The sequence below is a fragment of the Ornithorhynchus anatinus genome, chromosome 13, assembly GCF_004115215.2.
Source record: "Ornithorhynchus anatinus isolate Pmale09 chromosome 13, mOrnAna1.pri.v4, whole genome shotgun sequence".
NCBI classification, from domain to species: Eukaryota; Metazoa; Chordata; class Mammalia; order Monotremata; family Ornithorhynchidae; genus Ornithorhynchus; species Ornithorhynchus anatinus.
The window spans coordinates 38595817-38613493 of NC_041740.1; the positions used below are offsets into that span (position 1 = coordinate 38595817).

At 64.4% G+C, this 17677-nt stretch overlaps 2 protein-coding genes across 12 annotated transcripts; one reads left to right on the plus strand and one right to left on the minus strand.

Annotated features, from left to right (window-relative positions):
- The first annotated feature begins 481 nt into the window (after positions 1–481).
- Positions 482–4659, plus strand: REM2 (RRAD and GEM like GTPase 2). Its single transcript, XM_029077766.2, has 5 exons — positions 482–602; positions 2138–2485; positions 2674–2747; positions 3730–3937; positions 4285–4659. Exons 1-5 carry the CDS (start codon positions 527–529, stop codon positions 4569–4571), a joined length of 993 nt encoding a protein of 330 aa, XP_028933599.1. The 5' UTR covers positions 482–526; the 3' UTR covers positions 4572–4659.
- On the minus strand, positions 3393–15883 carry RBM23 (RNA binding motif protein 23). 11 transcript variants are annotated; one of them, XM_029077757.2, is made up of 15 exons: positions 15794–15877; positions 13891–13967; positions 13536–13648; positions 13380–13427; positions 13112–13285; positions 12394–12447; positions 12169–12286; positions 11902–12054; positions 11670–11807; positions 11335–11400; positions 10593–10788; positions 10413–10514; positions 10211–10295; positions 8677–8745; positions 3393–3436 (listed from the first exon to the last, which is right to left on the minus strand). In XM_029077757.2, the coding sequence occupies exons 2-15, from the start codon at positions 13954–13956 to the stop codon at positions 3433–3435; spliced, it is 1386 nt and encodes a 461-aa protein (XP_028933590.1). In that variant the 5' UTR covers positions 13957–13967; positions 15794–15877; the 3' UTR covers positions 3393–3432. The 11 variants fall into 11 exon arrangements, with proteins under 11 accessions (XP_028933590.1, XP_028933592.1, XP_039769814.1 ...); XM_029077759.2 differs by lacking the exon at positions 3393–3436 and adding an exon at positions 14361–14585 and having other exon boundaries at positions 8195–8745; positions 15794–15883; XM_039913880.1 differs by lacking the exons at positions 3393–3436; positions 15794–15877 and adding exons at positions 14361–14585; positions 15422–15483 and having other exon boundaries at positions 8195–8745.
- Between the last annotated feature and the right edge of the window lie 1794 nt (positions 15884–17677).

Genomic DNA, 17677 nt, shown 5'->3' on the forward strand with positions numbered 1-17677 from the left:
ACCCCCCGATGACCTCGTATCTACCCCAGCGCTCAGAATGGTGCCCGGCAGAGTAAGCGCTTACCAAACACCATCATTAGGTCTCTAATAATGTCTATCCACTGGGCCACGTCCCTTAGTTCTCTCTAAACCACCGAGTCGCCACTGGCTCCGCTTCCCTCGCATCGGGTCTCTTGGGGAATTCGGCACGATGTGCACAGCCTGTGATTGTGTGTACCCATGTACGTGTGCATGGGTGGATGGGTGTGTGTGGAGAGGAGGGAGAGGGGGATGCCAGCTGGGGACTCCCAGGAGGGAAGAAGGACAAAGAGAAGGGGTGGGGGGTGGGATGAGGGGAGGAGAGGGAATCCCGATGACATCAGCGCTTATTAGCATGTGTGACCTCACGGGGGGGGGGGCGGAGTCTACCCCCAGGTGCCCGGGGGGGCGGGGGGGAGGGGAGGGGGTATTTAAAGGGAAAAGCTGACAGCGCGGCTGAGGGAGAGCTGCACACGGAGGAGCCCTGGAGACACACAGAGACCCCGGCATGGACGCGGACACGGACACGGCCGCTCTGTGCCCCTCGGATGGCCGGGCTCCTTCCCCACAGATGCAGAAGCCAGGTGAGGGAGAGCACAAGTCTGGGGTCTTGGGAGGGGGGTTTTTTTCAGGGGGGGTAGCCCCCCCCCCCTTAAAGCCCCCATGTTTTGCTTTCGGAAAGGGGCTCGGGGCATCCTACCCACCCGAGGGGATGGGGGCGAGGAGAGGGTGGGGGGAGACCAGTCGAGGTTGCGGCCGGGGACCGTCTGGGATCCTTTGTCCCGGCTGCTTCCCCCGGCTGCCAGCCGGCCGGCCACCCTGGGCCACCGCCAGCTCCCTTCCTTTGGCAAATCCGATCTTCCGAGTCCAGCGACCCCGGCCCTCACCCTCCTCGGGCCCCCCAGAGCGACACAGACTGGGACTGGCACCGTGCAACAACTGAACACCGGAGAACGGGCCCTCAGACACATCTTCAACGGCAGGCAGGGGCGACAAGGACCGAGAGCCCTCACGCTGACACGCACCCGACGATGGCCCGCGCCGGCCACACACCGATACCCACCACAGCGACCTGGGCCCACACCCTCCTCGGCCCCCCTAGAGCGAAGCACGCGGCGCGGAGCGACACCTGAACACAGAACATACCCTCACGCAGATCCTCGACAGGATTTGCCCTCCCGCTGACACACACCAACCACAGCGTGGACCGGCGACGCTGATACGCACAACGGACTCCGTCTCACCAACGTACACTCATCCGCTCACCTATATCGCTCGTGCTCCCTCAACACAGACACACACAAACCACCTCCACGCCCAGACAACACTCTCTCCCACACACAGGGACAACCAGGGACACGGGCAGGTTCTCACACTCGTTCCCTCCCCCGACTCACACTGGGGAAACTCGAAGAAACGGCGAGGTCCACCTCTCGGCACTTTCCGCCCCGCATTACGTGGCCTCTCCTGAACACCCCGGCCTCCCCATCCCCGACCCCACAGTCGACCCCGGAACTCGAGAGGCCCGGTCTGCCCTCTGGGGAGGGGCTGGTGGGTCGAGCGCGGGGAGCGAGGGGGCTTCGGGGGCGGTTCCTCGGCAGAGTCGCCCTCTGGTCGTGGGGGCTGGGGTTGGGAGAGGCCTCGTCGCCGCCGAGACCCTAAGAAGGGGAGGTGGGTGACATGAGCACGTGTGTGACCGCGGGTTCTGTGTGGGGATGGCTTTGTGTGTGTGTGTGGTGGCGAGGAGCTGCATGTGTGCCAGTGTGTGCCAGGTTTGAGCGGGGGCGGGCTGGGGACGTGGGAGTGATGAGGGGTTCTGTCTCTGCTGCCTGTCGAGCGTGTGATGCCTGTCCCGGTGCGGGCGAGGGGCTGGGTGCGAGCGGGCGCAGGAGGGGGTGGGGGTGCTGGAAGGCGAGAGCTCCGGGGGCGGGTGGCAAAGGGGTCTCCTTGAGGAAACAGAGGCTGGGCGGCTCACACCAGCCGGTGGACCCAGATTAAGCTCCTTCAAGTCCCTGCAGGCCTCCCCCGGGCACAAGCTGGGCTGCTGATCTCAGCTCCTTCAGGGCCTTAGGGACTTAGGGACCCTCCTCACAGCGGCCTCTCTGCCCCCCTCCCCCAGCAGCAGATGCCAGCGCGCCGATCGAGCGGGAGAAGCTGCTGGCGGGGCTGGAGCGGGGGCAGGGCGGGCTGCCCCCGGCCCCTGGGGGGACACGCCGGCGGGGGAGCATGCCCGTGCCCTACAAGCACCAGCTGCGGAGGGCCCAGGCCGTGGACGAACTGGACTGGCCCCCTCAGGCCTCGCCCTGCGGCTCCTCGGACTCCCTGGGCTCGGCGGAGGGCACCTCGGCCCCGGGGAGCAATGTCTTCAAGGTGATGTTGCTGGGCGAGAGCGGCGTGGGCAAGAGCACCCTGGCGGGCACCTTTGGGGGAATCCAGGGGGACCATGCGCACGACCCTGAGAACCCAGGTACCGAGCCCAGGCTGGGTGCGTTGGCCCTGTCGGGGTGGGGAGGGAGGAGGGAGGTCCAACTCCCCTGGATGGGGGGGGGGGATAGAGGGGAGAGGGCTACCAGGGACCCCTTTGACACTCTGCTCCTGGAGCTGGAGACAACGGGTACCAGTCCCCCTCCCTTTCTGACCCCCACCCCCCGCTAGAGGATACCTACGAGCGACGAGTCGTGGTGGATATGGAGGAGGTGACGCTGATGGTCTACGACATCTGGGAGCAGGTGGGCACAGTGGTGGGGCCTGGCAGGGCAGGGTAAGGGGAGGTAGGTTGGGGCGGGGGCTAGAGGATGTGGACTGTTCCTTCCCACCCTTCCCCAGGAGCTTGCCTGACCTGGAACGTCATCATAATGGTGCTAAGCACTGGGGTTGATACAAGATAATGAGGTGGGACCCAGTGCCTTCTCCCCCATGGGGCTCACAGTCTTAAGTGAGAACAGGTAGCGGATGCCCATTTTGCGGATAAGGAAACGGAGGCCCGGAGAAGTGAAGTGACTTGCCCAAGGTCACCCAGCAGGCAAGTGGCAGAGCCGGGATCAGAACCCAGGTCTTAACTATGAAGCGTGAGCTCTTTCCCCTAGGCCACGTTGCTCCTCCTGGAGAGCCCAAACTGCAGCCCAAGGGGCCTGGCACTCAGGGAGGGGCAAAGTGAGAGGACTCGTAGGCCAGAAGGGGTACGAAGACCTGGACCCAGAGTTTTCTTTGAATTTTGACTTTAAGTTGCTTGAGGGTCATTTGCTTTCACACTGCGATGCGCTGGCAGGGAATTGCAGAGGAGCAGAACGGGAGAGCAGACAGAGCACCGACCTGGGAGTCAGATGGTCGTCGGTTCTCATTTCGGCTCCCCCACTTGCCTGCTGTGAGAACTTGGGCAAGTCGTCGTTTCACTTTTCTGTGCCTCAAGTTACCTCATCTGTAAAATGGAGATTGAGACAGTGAGCCTGTGGAACAGGGACTGTGTCCCACCTGATGAGCTTGTACCTCCCGCAGCGCTTACTACAGTGCCTGGCACATAATAAGCGCTTCACAAGCACCACGATTATCTTGTCGTTCAGCCTCAGAACTCAGCCAGCGGTGCTGAGTTAGGGCTCCGTCCCTCCCTGCCCCAGTCCCTCCTGCATCCAGTCCCTCCTGCATCCCCCCCAGCCATCCCCCGCTGCCAGCCGCCGAGGCCCGTTCGGGTGACGGCCCGTGTGCCCTGTGCAGGGGGAGTCGGGGGGCTGGCTGCGGGAGCAGTGCGTGCAGGAGGGAGACGCCTTTCTCATCGTCTTCTCCGTCACCGACCGGCGCAGCTTCTCCAAGGTGCCCGAGATGCTGCTGCGGCTGCGTGCTGGGCGGCCTCACCACGACCTGCCCGTCATCCTCGTGGGCAACAAGAGCGACCTGGCCCGCTCGCGCGAGGTCTCCCTCGAAGGTAGGGCCCGCGGGCCGGTCTCCCCACATCGGGTTTCCCGCTCCCCCTCGGGGCACCCAAGACACGTGCAGGCTGGCGGGGTGGTTAGAGCTCGGGCCTGGGAGTCAGAAGGTCACGGGTTCTAACCCCCGCTCCGCCACTTGGCTGCTCTGTGACCTTGGGCGAGTCGCTTCGCTGGGCCTCGGTTCCGTCATCTGTAACATGGCCCACGTGGGACAGCCCGATTAGCTCGCGTCTACCCCAGCTCTCAGAACAGCGCTTGGCACCTAGTGAGCGCCTAACAAGTACCGTAATTATTCCATGGCCGAGCCCCTGTGGCTGAACGCGCAGGCCCCGTGTCTCCCCAGAGGGCCGCAGCCTGGCGGGCACGCTGAGCTGCAAGCACATCGAGACGTCGGCCGCACTCCACCACAACACGTGGGAGCTCTTCGAGGGCGCCGTGCGTCAGATCCGGCTGCGGCGGGGCCGGGCGGAGAGGCCGGCCGCCACGGGCAGCCCCGAGGGACCCAGCCTGCTGCCCCGCCGCGAGAGCCTCACCAAGAAGGCCAAGCGCTTCCTGGCCAGCCTGGTGCCCCGCAACGCCAAGATCTTCAAGCAGCGGTCCAAGTCCTGCCACGACCTCTCCGTGCTCTGAGCGCCCCCGGACCGCCGGCGCCACGCCGCTCCCCTTCTCCCTCCCTCCCCAGCCTGGGCGCCCCCGACTCCCAGGGTTTCCTGGGTCGACCGACGGGGACGAGACCCCCCCCGGCCTGGGCGACCGCCACGGGAAGCATCGCCGGACCCCGGCCTGGAGACCGAAGGGCCGGAGCGCCCGCCCGGTCTCGTGGGGCAGGAGAGCGCCTGCCAGGTCGTTAACTGTGCTCGGCCAGCTCTCCGTGAGGACGTGCCCCTAAAACCACGGACCCCGGAGGCCCTCCTGGTGGACGCCTTTGCAGGATTTACCTTCTTTGTCCTCAACACGTGTTTTGCCTCCCCTTTAAGAGATTCTTCAAGGGAAGGACCTGGAAACCCTCTTTGCTGAGACTTGACGGGCTGCCTTCTGGACCCCTCTGCTGCACTCCCCGCCTCCCCTTTAAGAAGTTCTTAAAGGCCGAGATCTGGAACCCTTTCTCCAGGGACTTGGAATTCCCGATCTGTCCCGGCACCTGTCCGCCTCCCCTTTAAGGCTTTTAAAGGTCAAGGCTGGAAATAGCCCCTGCCCACAGACAGCCTGGTGGCCCCCAGCCTTAGCCCCTCCGAGGGAAATGCCCAGTTTGGGATCCAGCCCTTTTCAATAAAGGAATGTTTTTCTACAGCCACAAAAGGCCCCGTCCCTCTCTGCACCTGGTGCCGTCCTCGGCGGAGGGGCCGATCCCCGGAGAAGCATCGTGGCCTAGGGGAGAGAGCCTGGGGCCTGGGAGTCGGAGTGGCGGCCTTGGGCAAGTCACTTGACTTCTCTGGGCCTGTTTCCTCCACTGCAAAATGGGGGTTAAATAGCTTTGGTCCCTCCTACTCAGGCTGAGCGGCCCGGGTGGGACCGGGGACTGTGTCCGACCTATTAACTTGCACCTACTGCGGCGCTTAGTACATGATGCGTAGGAAGCGCTTAACAAATAGCGTTAAAAAAATGGGTGGGGGGCGGCGCGAAGCCTAACAGGCCGGGGGAGACCAGGACCCGGCCAGCAAGGCAGAGGCAGAAGTCTGCGTCATACTGTGGTCTGTCACGAAGGTGCCATCTTACCTCTTCAAGGTCAAGGTGCACAGAGATCATCTCCCCCTCCACCCACCCAATTGATCATGTGACTCCAGTTCAGCCTGAGAAAAGTCCTGGGCAGCCAGGAAAGGCAGTCTTTTCCCCTTTCTCCCTTCGGTCCAGCCAGATTCCTGAAGTCTAGAGCCCTCCCACCACGGAAAAGGGAAGGCCCCCAGCAGAAGGGGGAGCAGTATGGAGGTCCTGAGGCAGCTACTGGCCGCCCGAGGTTTCCCATCAAAGAGAACGAGGCTCGGCAGGGGGAAGCGGTCCCCCCTCCCAGGTCTGCAGGGTCACCCTGGTGCAGCTCAGGACCTTCCCCAGGCCCAGGGCAGAAAAAAGCATCGTGTCACATTATGCCCACAGCTGCAGGTCCTCGCGAAGGAAATGAAACACCCCCAAAGCTGCCCTCCCCCTTCAACCGAACCGGCCCGGCCCATCTGTGTGTTCTCTCCAGACGCCCACGGGAAGCAGCTCCGAGCGGCAGAGCTGAAGCGGCCCCCCTCCCCCCTCCGAGTAGTGGGTCGGAACCCCTTTGGGGTCAGACCCACCCGCGGCATGGTCTCCCCAAATGGCTGAGCCCCGGGCCTGGGGGGAGGCTCTGCGGCCTACCTCCTCCCCACAGCCGCTTCACACGGCGCTCGGCGCTCCCTGTTCCCCCTGCCCGTCCCCACTCGCCCCCGCCCTCTCGATCTCTAAGCCACCCAGGCCATCCTGTCCCTTCCTCAGTCTCCCAGCCAGATTGCTCTTCCCTCCATTCTCAGTCGAAGTTAGGTCACATTTAGGCTCAAAGTCCTCGGGGCGTCCTGAACGACCCGGAAGTCACGAAGGTACAAGAGCAGACAAGTATACAAAGGTCTCGGCTGTGGGGGCCGTCTCCCCTTCCTGCCCCCCCCGGGGCCCAAGGGGGAGAAGGAGAAGGGCAAGGGCAGAGCTGCCCAGCTGAACCAAGTGGGGATGGGATGACCGGGGCCCTACCAGGATGGGCCTCCCCCTTCCCGGCAGTGGCCGGTTGATCGAAGTCTTTAGCTTTTCCAGCTATTGACCACAGTGGGTTCGAGTTGCCCAGATCATCTTTCCCCCTAGGGATATGGCACATCCCCACACCTGCTAATGGCTCTTCAGAGGCCTCATCCAAATCCTACTACTCAAGGGGCACAGGCCAACTCTGGCCCTGGGCCCAATTCCCTCCTTTGCTACCAGCACCTGACCCAGGGACCCTCGCCCCACCCCGATCCTGTCAGAAAAGCAGTTTCCTGGGCCCGGGGCGATCGAGTCCTCCAGATCGGAGGGAGCGGCAGCCCCCACCAGCTCCTCTGCCCCGACTCCCTCTTCTTGCTCCAACCCAGCGAGTTGACTTCACCTGGTTGCTATGGTTTCTCTGGAAGAGCGAGCTGTGCTTTCAACAGAGGGGCATTGTGAGTAACCATGGGAACGTCCAAAGAGCAGTGCCTCCTCGTCTCCCGTGGAGGGGTGAGGGAGGTGCCTTTGGGGTTCAAGGGGAGCAGGGTGGGGGTGGCCGGAGGCCCTTAGGTCGGTGCCCATTTTCAAAGGGAAAGGTGAGGGAAACGGGTCGGGGATACAGGCCCTGCCCTCCCAAACTTCTCTTTCCCTTCACTTTCTCCCAGACAGCCCCGGCTTGTATTTCTGCCCCCCCCCATGCAAGCTCACTCTTCCTCACTGCTCCTTTCAGGCCGCCTGGGCACCTGTCCCATTAGTTGTCCACCCCTCGAGGGGACCTGGGCCTGGTCAGCACTGAGGCCACAGAGTAGGAAACAGGCCAGGAACCCATCCAACGGCTCCACGTCTGAGGGGGTGAGGACGACCTAGGCCGCGGCTGGCACCATCGGAGAAGCTATTGAGGCAGGAGACCCACCGCCACAACCCCCCTCGGCTCCCTCGCTCTCCCCCCGGCTCCCCGGGGCCCGCGGAGGGATGAGTAACGAGGCACCGCGGAGGCGCTGAGTCACTAGGCGACGCCGGCTGTCGTACACCAGACGCCGTCACCTTCCACGGGGAAGGAGGGCGGGGGACATCGCACCCGTGACTCCGGACTCTCCGGGCAAAGGGCACGGCCGAGGGTGGAGGGCACCGGTAGGTGGGTAGGGCCCGAGGCGGAGCCGGTGGTAGACCCGAGGTGCAGATGAAGGGTCCAGAAGGCAATCCCACAGGGAGGGCAGCCCCGCAGCCCGACCCCACTTTAGAAAAGCGCCGGCTCCCAACACGGCTCCCGGCGACGCATTAGCGGCCGGATCGATGGGGACGTTGGGGATGGGGAGACAGCGAGGCCGGGACCGGCACACTCAACTAAAAATAGAGCGGGCCCCTCCCTCTGGGCCCCGGGCAGCCATCCGAGAGCAGGAACCATCGGGCCCGAGGAGGTTCGCGGTCCCCAGGACCCCGCCCCTTCTCTTGCAGCCAGAAACCCTGTGGGGGGGGGAGTGGGGAGATGGGGGGAGACGGGGAGGAGGCAAGTCGTGCTGGAGACTCAAACCCCGAGCCCCAGAGCCCAAGTCCTGACAAAGGAATTAAAACACGATGGCAATTATTCATATTTTTAGACTGACACGGGGGACTGTTTAACATTTGGTTGCCATAGCGATGAGCCAAGAAAGAACAGAGGTGCCCCTCCCAGCTTCGGCTCGGCCCCTGCCCAACCCCGCGGACCGGGCTGGGCCTGCCGCACCCCGTGGGACCCCGCACGCCGGGCCAGCCCCCACTGCCTGGTTTGAGGGACGGAGAGGGAGCCTCTATTCATAGGTTCCTCTGACACGGGGGTTGTGGATCCAGGCTCCGGGGGCTTCTCAAAGCCCTCGAGGAGAGACGAAGCGGCAGCAGGAGCACCAGTGGCCGGCCCCGAGGCTGCGGGGCTCCCCCGGAGGACCCCGTGACCTCTTCAGCCGAGACGCAAGAGAGCTCAGGTCTGGACGTTGGAAGGTGGAGGAGGAATCGGAGGCACCCTGGGGTCCCGCTGCCGGGAGGAAAACCAACAGGCCCCGCCTGAACCTACCTGGCAGCCTCTGCCCAGGGTGGTGGCACCGGTGGTCCTAACACAGGAGCCTGTGGCTGAAACTGCTCCCTGCCGGAGAGAGAGGAGAGGCGGGCGACTGTCAGCAAGGGGCCCCCGCCCGAGTGGGGGTTGGGAGTGGGGGGAGAGGGGTGTGGACCACCAGGGCGTGACGCCCAATCCAGGAACTGCGACGTGGGTACAGAAGGGGAGTCCAGCCCAGCGAAGAACCTTTTGTCCATTTTATTTCTTTAGAGAAAGCCAAAAAAAAAAAAAAAAAAAAAAACCCCAAAAAACAAACCCCCCCAAACAAAAAAACCAACCCTCCCGCCCCTCCCTCCTCGCAAAAACCAAAAAAAAACCAAAAACCCCAAAAAACCCCAAAGGAGGAAAGAAAGAAACGACTGCGGTACAAACGTTTTATCCCTGGAACTGTCCGTGGTTTTCCTTGTGAGAAGTTAAAATTGAGAGACAGACAGACGGACCGACAGGGAGAGATAGCAGACGCTTGGGCAGCGGTGGCCGCCCCGAGGCTGCCCTTTGTACAAAGTTTATATATATTTATATACACAGACACAGGGGTAGAAAATCCAGTGAACCGCGGGGGGTTGGGTGGGAACGGGGGCGGCGGCGGCCTCCAGGGGGGCCAAGATGGTTTGGGCTCCCCGCCCCCGGCCCGGAGGGACGAACGGGGCCCGGGGAGAAACGGCAGGGGCTCGAGTCCCACACCCAGGGGGCCTGGGCAGAGGGGGTCTGGGGCCCCCCGCCGCCACCGTCCACTCCACTCCTGGGACCCCAAAGCATCAAGACTGGCTCAGTGGACAGATGGCGTACGGCCGCCTGCCCCTTCCGGTCCCGTGCCGAGGTTTCACACGTCCTGGCCCGGATCCGGCTTCGCCCTCCGGCGGCCTCCCTCCCCACCCGCATCCCGGGCGCCCCTAGGTTTCCCCCCCGGCAGGATGGGGGGAGGAGAGATCGGGGAGGGGGGGGAGGGCGGGCCTCGGACCGCCCCGATGGTCAGACGGAAGTGGGGGGAGCGGGCAGTGAAGGGCACCCAGGGAGACGTTACACAGAGACACTTGTATTCAACGTATGTACAAACTCTGCTTCCCCGCCCGAGACTGGGGGCTTGGCTCGGCACAGAGTCCGTCCCCCGGATCGCGGGGTGGCTGTTCTTCAAAGTGTCCAGCGCAGGCCCCGCTCCCCCCGCCCCCCGGAGGCAATGTCCGTGCCCGTGGGCTGGCGTGGTCCGCAACGGTGGGGAGGGAGGGGGGAGGGGGAGGGGGCGGGGGGCGGGCACGGAGAGAAGGGGGGCGGGGCGGGCAGGGCCTAGAGGCACCGGGGAGGCAGCGCTGAGCCATCGTGTTACCTGTGCGGAGAAGAGACACAGACGGGTCAGAGAGGGCCCGGTGGGGGCCGGGGACAGCGGGGAAATGGCGACAAGCGCTCAGCACAGTGCTCTGCATACAGCGAGCGCTCGACCGACACGGTCGAACCAACACCGGGCGGGCGGGTCCGCCGGGGACCTGGGACTCACATGGTCTGGGGGGTGAAGAGGCTGGAGAGCTGGAAGCACTGCGAGGCGATGGCCTGGGACGCCAGGTTCAGAGCCGGACTGAGCGCTGGGGAAACGGGGGGGTCCGGGAGGGTCAGCCCCACCGACGGGGCGTCTCTCCCACTTCCTCCCTCCTCCCGTCGGCCCGCCGAACCCTCACACCCCGCCCCGGGCAGGCACTGACCGGTCAGGGCGGCAGGGTTCAGGGCCCCCAGGGGCACGGCTCCATTCAGCTGCAGGGCGGCGGCCTGGGCCGCAGCGGAGGTGGGGAGCTGGATGCCGGAACCTGCGGGGGGAGAGCGGAGCGCTCGGTGCCGGGGTCCCCCCGCCGCCCCGTCCCCCGGGGACCGGCCGCCGGACTCACCCTCGGCCAGCTTGGCCATGAGCTGCAGGCGGCCGCCGGCCGTCCCCAGGTCCAGCTCCTCGCCCCCGTCGGGGAAGGTGATGTCGGTGCCGCCGTCCAGCCGCTCGGTCACGTGACCCACCCGCATGGGCCGCCCGGCCAGCTCGAAGCCGTTCAGCTGCTCCAGGGCCCGTCGGGCACACTCCGAGTCGGAGAACTGTCGGGAGCACGGACCGCCGTCAACGCCTCTGGCCCGCGACCGGTCCGCCCGGCCCCTCGGCCCTGACCCCCGACCTCGGGGGCAGGTGTCTACTGAAGGCACGCTTCCTCCCCCGCGCCTCCACCCCCGGTCTGGCGTATCGGGGAACGGGATGCCCTCCGTTTCCCAGCTCCCCGACCGTTCCGGGCAAAGGCAGGCTGGGCTCCCCGCTTGGCCAGGAGGACCGGCGGATGGAAGAGCCCCACGGGAAGAGCTGTGGCCCCTGAGTCACCGCCCTCGGTCAGGTTTGATTCCCGGGGCGGGGCCCAGCCCCGTGGGAGAACCGGTTTCACAGTCCCTTCCAGCCGATTCCACCGAGGTGAGCCATAGCTGAGGGGGGCAGGGGCTCGGATACCCCTCGCTCCAGGATGAGGCGGAGGAAGGAGGTAGGGTAGGGGGTGTGGAAGGGCCCGAGATGAATTACTACCAGGGCTCCCACCTTTCCAAGCCAACCCAGTTCTGATGGAGTGTTGGGGGGGGGGGCGGCTACAGTGGGCAACTCACCGTCAGGAAGCCAAAGCCTTTAGAGCGGCCGGTGTCCGGATCCTTCATGAGGACAATATTATCGATCTGGGGAAAGACACGGGATGAGAAAGACCAGAGTTTCCCCGCTGCACCCTCCCCTAAGGTGACCAATGACCATCTCCCCATTTTGACCACCTCATCCCCGAAGCTGCCCCCACTGCCACTGCTGAAATCCCCCCGCTCTCCAGCCCGGCCCCACACCCCCCGGCCTCCGCTCGGGATTCGCTGGCACCAATCTGACGGCCGGCCCCCGGGGACCCGCGGGCGGTGCAGGCCCGAGGCCGTCCGCCCTCCGAGAGCCGCTCGGCGCTGACCTTGCCGAACGGCTCGAAGATGCCCCGCAGCATGTCCTCCGTGATGTTGAAGTGCAGGGAGCCCACGTAGAGACGCATGGGGCCGCCGCTACCCTTCTGCAGGTTGTTTGCCATGGCCGCCAGGCGGTTCTTCTCAGCCTGAGGGTGGGAGAGCGGCAGCGGGCATGAAGGAGGGCTGGTCCCCTCCACCCCATCACCACCCCACACCCGCTCACTCTCTCCCGCGGCCCACCTGGGAAGCCTGGACGATGATGGGAACGCCCAGCAGGCGCTGTCCCGTCAGCCCGATGGCCAGGGGCACGGACTGGATCTCGCAGAACTCCACGTAGGCGATGCCCTTGGAGCGGCGGGAGTTCCGGTCCGAGATGATCCGCACGTCACGCACCTGCGAGGGTCACGCGGGGATGAGCCGCGGCCAGCTGGGGACGCGCCCGTGGCCCCGGCCCCCCCTCTCCTCCCCCACCACCCAGGGTTTCCGGGGGCCGGGGCGGGGGCGTACCTTCCCGACGGCAGAGAAGAAGTCCTCCAGGTCTCGGGGCCGGATGCGGGCGGCCAGCTGCATGCAGAAGACGGTGCGAGCGTCGCGCTCCTCGGGGCTCAGGTTATCGATGGGCTCCCTGTTGAGGGGACAGGCCGGCCGTGAGGCTGAGACCGCGTGGGATGGATGGACGGACGGGGGGACGGACGGAGGGGTGGGGCTTCACCAACTCCTGGAAGCACTCACCTGACCGGGCTCTTCTCTCGGTAGTGGGGGCTCTTGCTGTGTCCGTACCGGCGCCTGGAGGGGAAGCAACGGAGGTGAGGAGGGGCCCAAGACGAGTTATGATGGAGGCTCACCCCCACCCCCCAGGCTGGCAACATCACATCAGCCCCCTCCTCACGACTACCGAGCCGCACACTCCCCGCTCAAACTCCAGCAGCTTCCAGACGTTCGGCGGCTACTCCGAGCCCCCGGCCGACTCCCAGGATGCTCTACGGACCGTGAGCCCCGAGGGACGAGGTCCGTGGCTAACCCCCACCCGTCTACTCTTCCTCCGTGCCTTGCACACAGTTAACGCCTAACATCATTACTGCTACTCTTTCCCGAGCAGAGAAGCAGCGAGGCTCAGTGAAAAGAGCCGGGGCTTGTGAGTCAGAGGACATGTGTTCTAATCCCGCCTCCGCCACTTGCCAGCTGTATGATTCTGGGCAAGTCACTTCTCTGTGCCTCAGTTACCTCGTCTGTAAAATGGCGATTAAGACCGTGAACCCCATGTGGGACAACAGGATGACCCTGAATCGCTCGCAAATGCTTAGAACAGTGCTTGGCACATAAGTGCTTAACAAATGCCACATTATTATCAGTTCAATTGTGCCACATCCAGAGGGCCTTTCTCCCTCCCTCTCCCGCTGCCCGGACAGGTCCCAGGATGCCCAGCAGACCGGGGGGCCCCGGCCCGTACCCGGTGGCGGGAGGGGGGCTTCTGTAGCGCACACGCTCCTCGCGCCGGCGGTCCCGGCTGCGCGACTTGCTGCTGCACCGGCGGTCCCGGCTGCGGCTGCGGTGGCGCCGCTGGCGGTCCCGGCTGCGGCTGCGGCTGCTCCTCCGCCGGTGTCGGTCCCGGTCCCGGCTGCGGCTGCAGGTGCGAGAAGGCCAGGGGTCGGGGCTCGCCTCCCCAACCCGCCCTCCCCCGGCCCGGCCCGCCCGCCCCGCGAGGCGCCCCCGCTCACCTGCGCTTCCGGTCCTTGCTTCTGCTGTGGCTGCGGCTCCTCTTCTTCCTGCAGGAAGACCGGAGGTGAACCTCCCGCCCGCCCCGGGCCCCGGCTTCGAACCCTGCCCTCCGAGGGCTCGGCCGCGTCCTCCCGCCCTCCGGCCGGGTCGCTCACTTGCTCGTCTCCCCGCTGGTGTTGCTGCCACTGCTCCCGCTGGCGCCGCCCCCGCTGGTGCTGGTGCTGGTAGTGGTGCTGGGGCTGTCCTTCTTCACCTCCTTCCTCTGCTGCTGGGCGGGGTGGCCCGCGGGGAGAGGCCGTGAGGCAAAAAAAACCTCCCACCCTGCCCTCCGCCCCCCCACAACGGGAGACCCCGCCCACCCTCCGTGGCCCCGTGGCCCTGCCCGGGAGCATAAAGAATTGGCCCGCTGGCCCCCCTCCCGGAAGCGGAACCAGCCGTGCGTCCCCGGGGACCGCCCCTCTCCCCAGTCACGGGCGCCGAACCCCGGGCCGAGGAAGGGCCTTCCTTCACCTCCTCTTTCTTGTACGGGGCCTCCAGCATGGCCTCGATCACGATGTCGAAGTCGTCGGACGCCATCGCGTCGCCGTCTGCGGAGAGGCGGAGGGGCGGTGAGGGGCCGACCGGCAGCGGCGGGTCGCCACACGCCGAAACCCACCCGGAGACGGACCTCGGGAGCCGCCGCTCTCCGGACCCCGAGTCGGACCGCCGGGCGCCGAAGCCAACCCGGGGCCGTCGTCCGCTCCTCCCCGCAGGCGGGACTCGGGGGCGCCGAGAGGCCGGGACCCCCACGGACGGTTCGGCTCCTTCCCCGAAGCCACCGCACCCAGCACCCACCCCGGGGGCCCGGCCGGAGCCGGAATACGGGGCAGCCCCAACCGACGGGATCTTTCCCGGGAAAAGTTTCGGATCCCCAACTGGAATCTTAGACTGGGAAACGGTGCGGATACGTCCCAAACTCCTCCCTCCGGCCTGAACCTTACCAGTTAGCAGGCCTTTAGCACCGGGGTTTTGGAGCCATTATCGACTCAACAGAGACAATAAGGTAATGAAAAGAAAACACTGTGTGAACACAACAGGCCCAACGCCCTTTTACAAGCTCCTGCCGGGAAGCCTTTCCAGACTTGGTGAGCAAGAGTGAGGCCCCAGGCCTCCCCCACGGACTCCATGTCTAGCACTCGTCTTCCCCCTAGAAGTCCACACCAAGTCTGCCAAATAAGAAAAACGGAAGAGAAAAACTGAGTATGAAAAGCACATATCCCTCACAGGTAGCGTCTGGATCAGCAAAGCACGGAGCCCCGGGGGATGCGTGACTTCTGCCCGTGGCCAGAGCCCCTTAAGGGCGGGGCGCGGGTCTACCCCATCGTTCTCCGGTCCGCCGCTCCCCCAAACGCTCCGCACAGCGCTCCGCACCCCATCGACGGGGAGGGACCCGGGGCCGTCGAGTGGAAAAACCCAGGAAGCGGCGGGCCCCTGACGAAACCCGCTGTTTTTTTCCGCCTTCCCCTTTGGAGTTGGCAAATCCGGTTACCGAGTTTTCCCAAGTTTGGGGAATAAGACCTCCTTTCTTTAGTGGCAAGAGGTATGACTCTCTGTGTCCAAAAGCTCCTCCTTGTCTAGGGACGGCGCGGGGGGGGGGGGAGGGGGTTGGGAAGCAGCACACCAATTCGTCTGAAAAACAACCTCCCCCTTAACGGGACTGGGTCACTGGCCGCAACCCCATCCGTGCCACACAAAATTTTCCTTTTTTTGTGTGTGCGACGCGGGTGAATGCCCCTGTCGTGCCCAAGCTGGGTGGGGACAGCCCCCTCCAAAATGCCCCTCCCCCCTTTCGTCCACCCCCTGGAAGGGGGGTAGTTGGTGCCTTTCCTCCACCCCTGGGGGCAGGATGGAGGGGGCGATCTGGTGCCGACCGTGCCCCGCCCGCTGGGAGAGTGCCCACAAGGCCGGTCGAAGCCCCGGGCGGCCATCGAGGGGGCAGAGGCCGAGGGGGGGGGGGGACGGTGGCGCCACACGTCGCGGGTCCGGTCACCGTCCCGGGCACCTCCGCACTGAAGAGCAGCGCCACTGAGCGACACGAGGAGGACGGGGCCTAAGGGGGGGCGGCGGGCGGGAGTGTTTAGTGCGTGCACGTGTCTGCGGCGAGGGCATCGGAGGTGGCCATCGTCTGCTTCCCCCGCTCGGCCGGGGGGGCGGCGGCGGGTCGGGCTGGTCCTTGACCGAAGCGGCGTCCTCCCAGAGGCCTCCGCGGCGGGGGGGAGGGGGCACCGCACCTGGAGCGGGCCGCCTCGGGCCGCCTGTGACGTCAGGGGGAGGCGCCGCGCGCCGACGTCACCAGCCGGTGACGTGGTGGCGGACGGTGGGGGGAGGGGGGAGGGGCGAGGCCAAGACTCGCCGATTTTTCGGGCCGTCTTACCGGCTCCGGGTCCCCGCGCGGGGGTCCCGGGTCTCTCCGTTCCGGGGGGTGGAGGGAGGGCGCGGAGCCCCGCGCTCTCTCGGGGTCTCGGCGGAGGAAACGGCGCCGCGGCCGGAGCAGCTCCTCTTCCCGCAAGATGGCGGCAGCTCCGCTGTCTTCCAGAACCTTCCCCTCTTCTGCGCCTGCGCCGGACGGCGGCGGGGGCGGGGCCGAGCCCGGGCGTCTCGCGGCAACTGCCGCCGCTCTCGCCTCTCATTGGCCGGCGCCGGGGGCCGGGGGCGGGGCCCGGCTCCGCCGTCGCCTAGCAACGGGGAAGGGCCCTCGCGGTTGGCCGCGGCCCTCGCGAATGGGGGGGGAGGGCGGCGCCTCGCCGCGAGCCTTTGTGGCCTCCCCTCGCCCTCCCATTGGCCGGAGGCCCACGTGAGCGAGGCCTCGGAGGCGCGAGGACGCGGCCGGAGCCGGGCGTCCACGTGACCCGATCCTGGCTCCCCGATTGGTCGATCGGGGGGCCGGGGGGTGGGGCCGATGGGAGGCTCTTTTCTGATTGGCCGAGAAGAGGGTCACCCTGCTCTCTGACCAGCCTGCCCTGTAACAACCTTCATGGAGGGGAGACCGGACCCTCTCCCTGCTAGTTAATAATTATTAATAATAATAATGATAATAATAGGAAGGATGGTGTCTGTTCAGCGCTGCCTACGGGCCAAACACTGTTCTAAGCGCTGGGGGAGGTACAGAGTAGCCGGATAGGCCCACCTGGGGCTCACAGTCTTCATCCCCATTTTGATCATAGCAATAGTATTTGTTAAGCGCTTACTACGTGCCAAGCACTGTTCTAAGCGCTGGGGGAGATGCAGAATAATCAGGTTGTCCCACCTGGGACCCACAGTCTTCATCCCCATTTTGATAATAATAGCATTTGTTAAGTGCTTACTATGTGCCAAGCACTGTCCTAAACGCTGGGGGAGATACAGAGTAAGTAGCCAGATTGTCCCACCTGGGGCTCACAGTCTTCATCCCTATGTTGATAATAATAATGGTGTTTGTTAAGCATTTACTACGTGCCAAGCCCTGTTCCAAGCGCTGGGGGAGATGCAGAGTAATCAGGTTGTCCCACCTGGGGCCCACAGTCTTCATCCCCATTTTGATAATAATAGCATTTGTTAAGCGCTTACTATGTGCCAAGCACTGTTCTAAACGCTGGAGTAGATCCAGAGAACCAGATTGTCCCACCTGGGGCTCACAGTCTTCATCCCCATTTTGATAATAAAAATGGTGTTTGCTAAGCGGTTACTGCGTGCCAAGCACTGTTCTAAACACTGGGGTAGCTACACAGTAATCAGGTTGTCCCACTTGGAGCTCACAGTCTTCATCCCCATTTTGATAATAATAGTAATGATATTTGTTAAACGCTAACTATGCACCAAGCACTGTTCTAAACACTGGGGTAGGTACAGTAATAATAATGTTGGTATTTGTTAAGCACTTACTATGTGCTAAGCACTGTTCTAAGCGCTGGAAGGTAATCAGGTTGTCCCATGTGGAGTTCACAGTCTTAATCCCCATTTTAATAATAATAATTGTTATTATTCTGTTCTAAGCTCTGGGGTAAATACAAGGTGATCAGGTTGTCCCACGTGGGGTTCACAGTCTTCACCCCCATTTTACAGATGAGGGAACTGAGGCACAGAGAGTTAAGGGACTTGCCCAAAGTCACAACTGACAAGTGGCAGAGGCGGGATTAGAACCCACCACCTCTGACTCCCAAGCCCAGGCTCTTTCCGCTAAACCACGCTGGTTCCCTTGTATCCGTTAAGCTCTTACTATGTGCCCGGCTCTGCGTTAGGCACCAGGGTAGATAGAACATAAGCAAGTTGGACAGGGTCA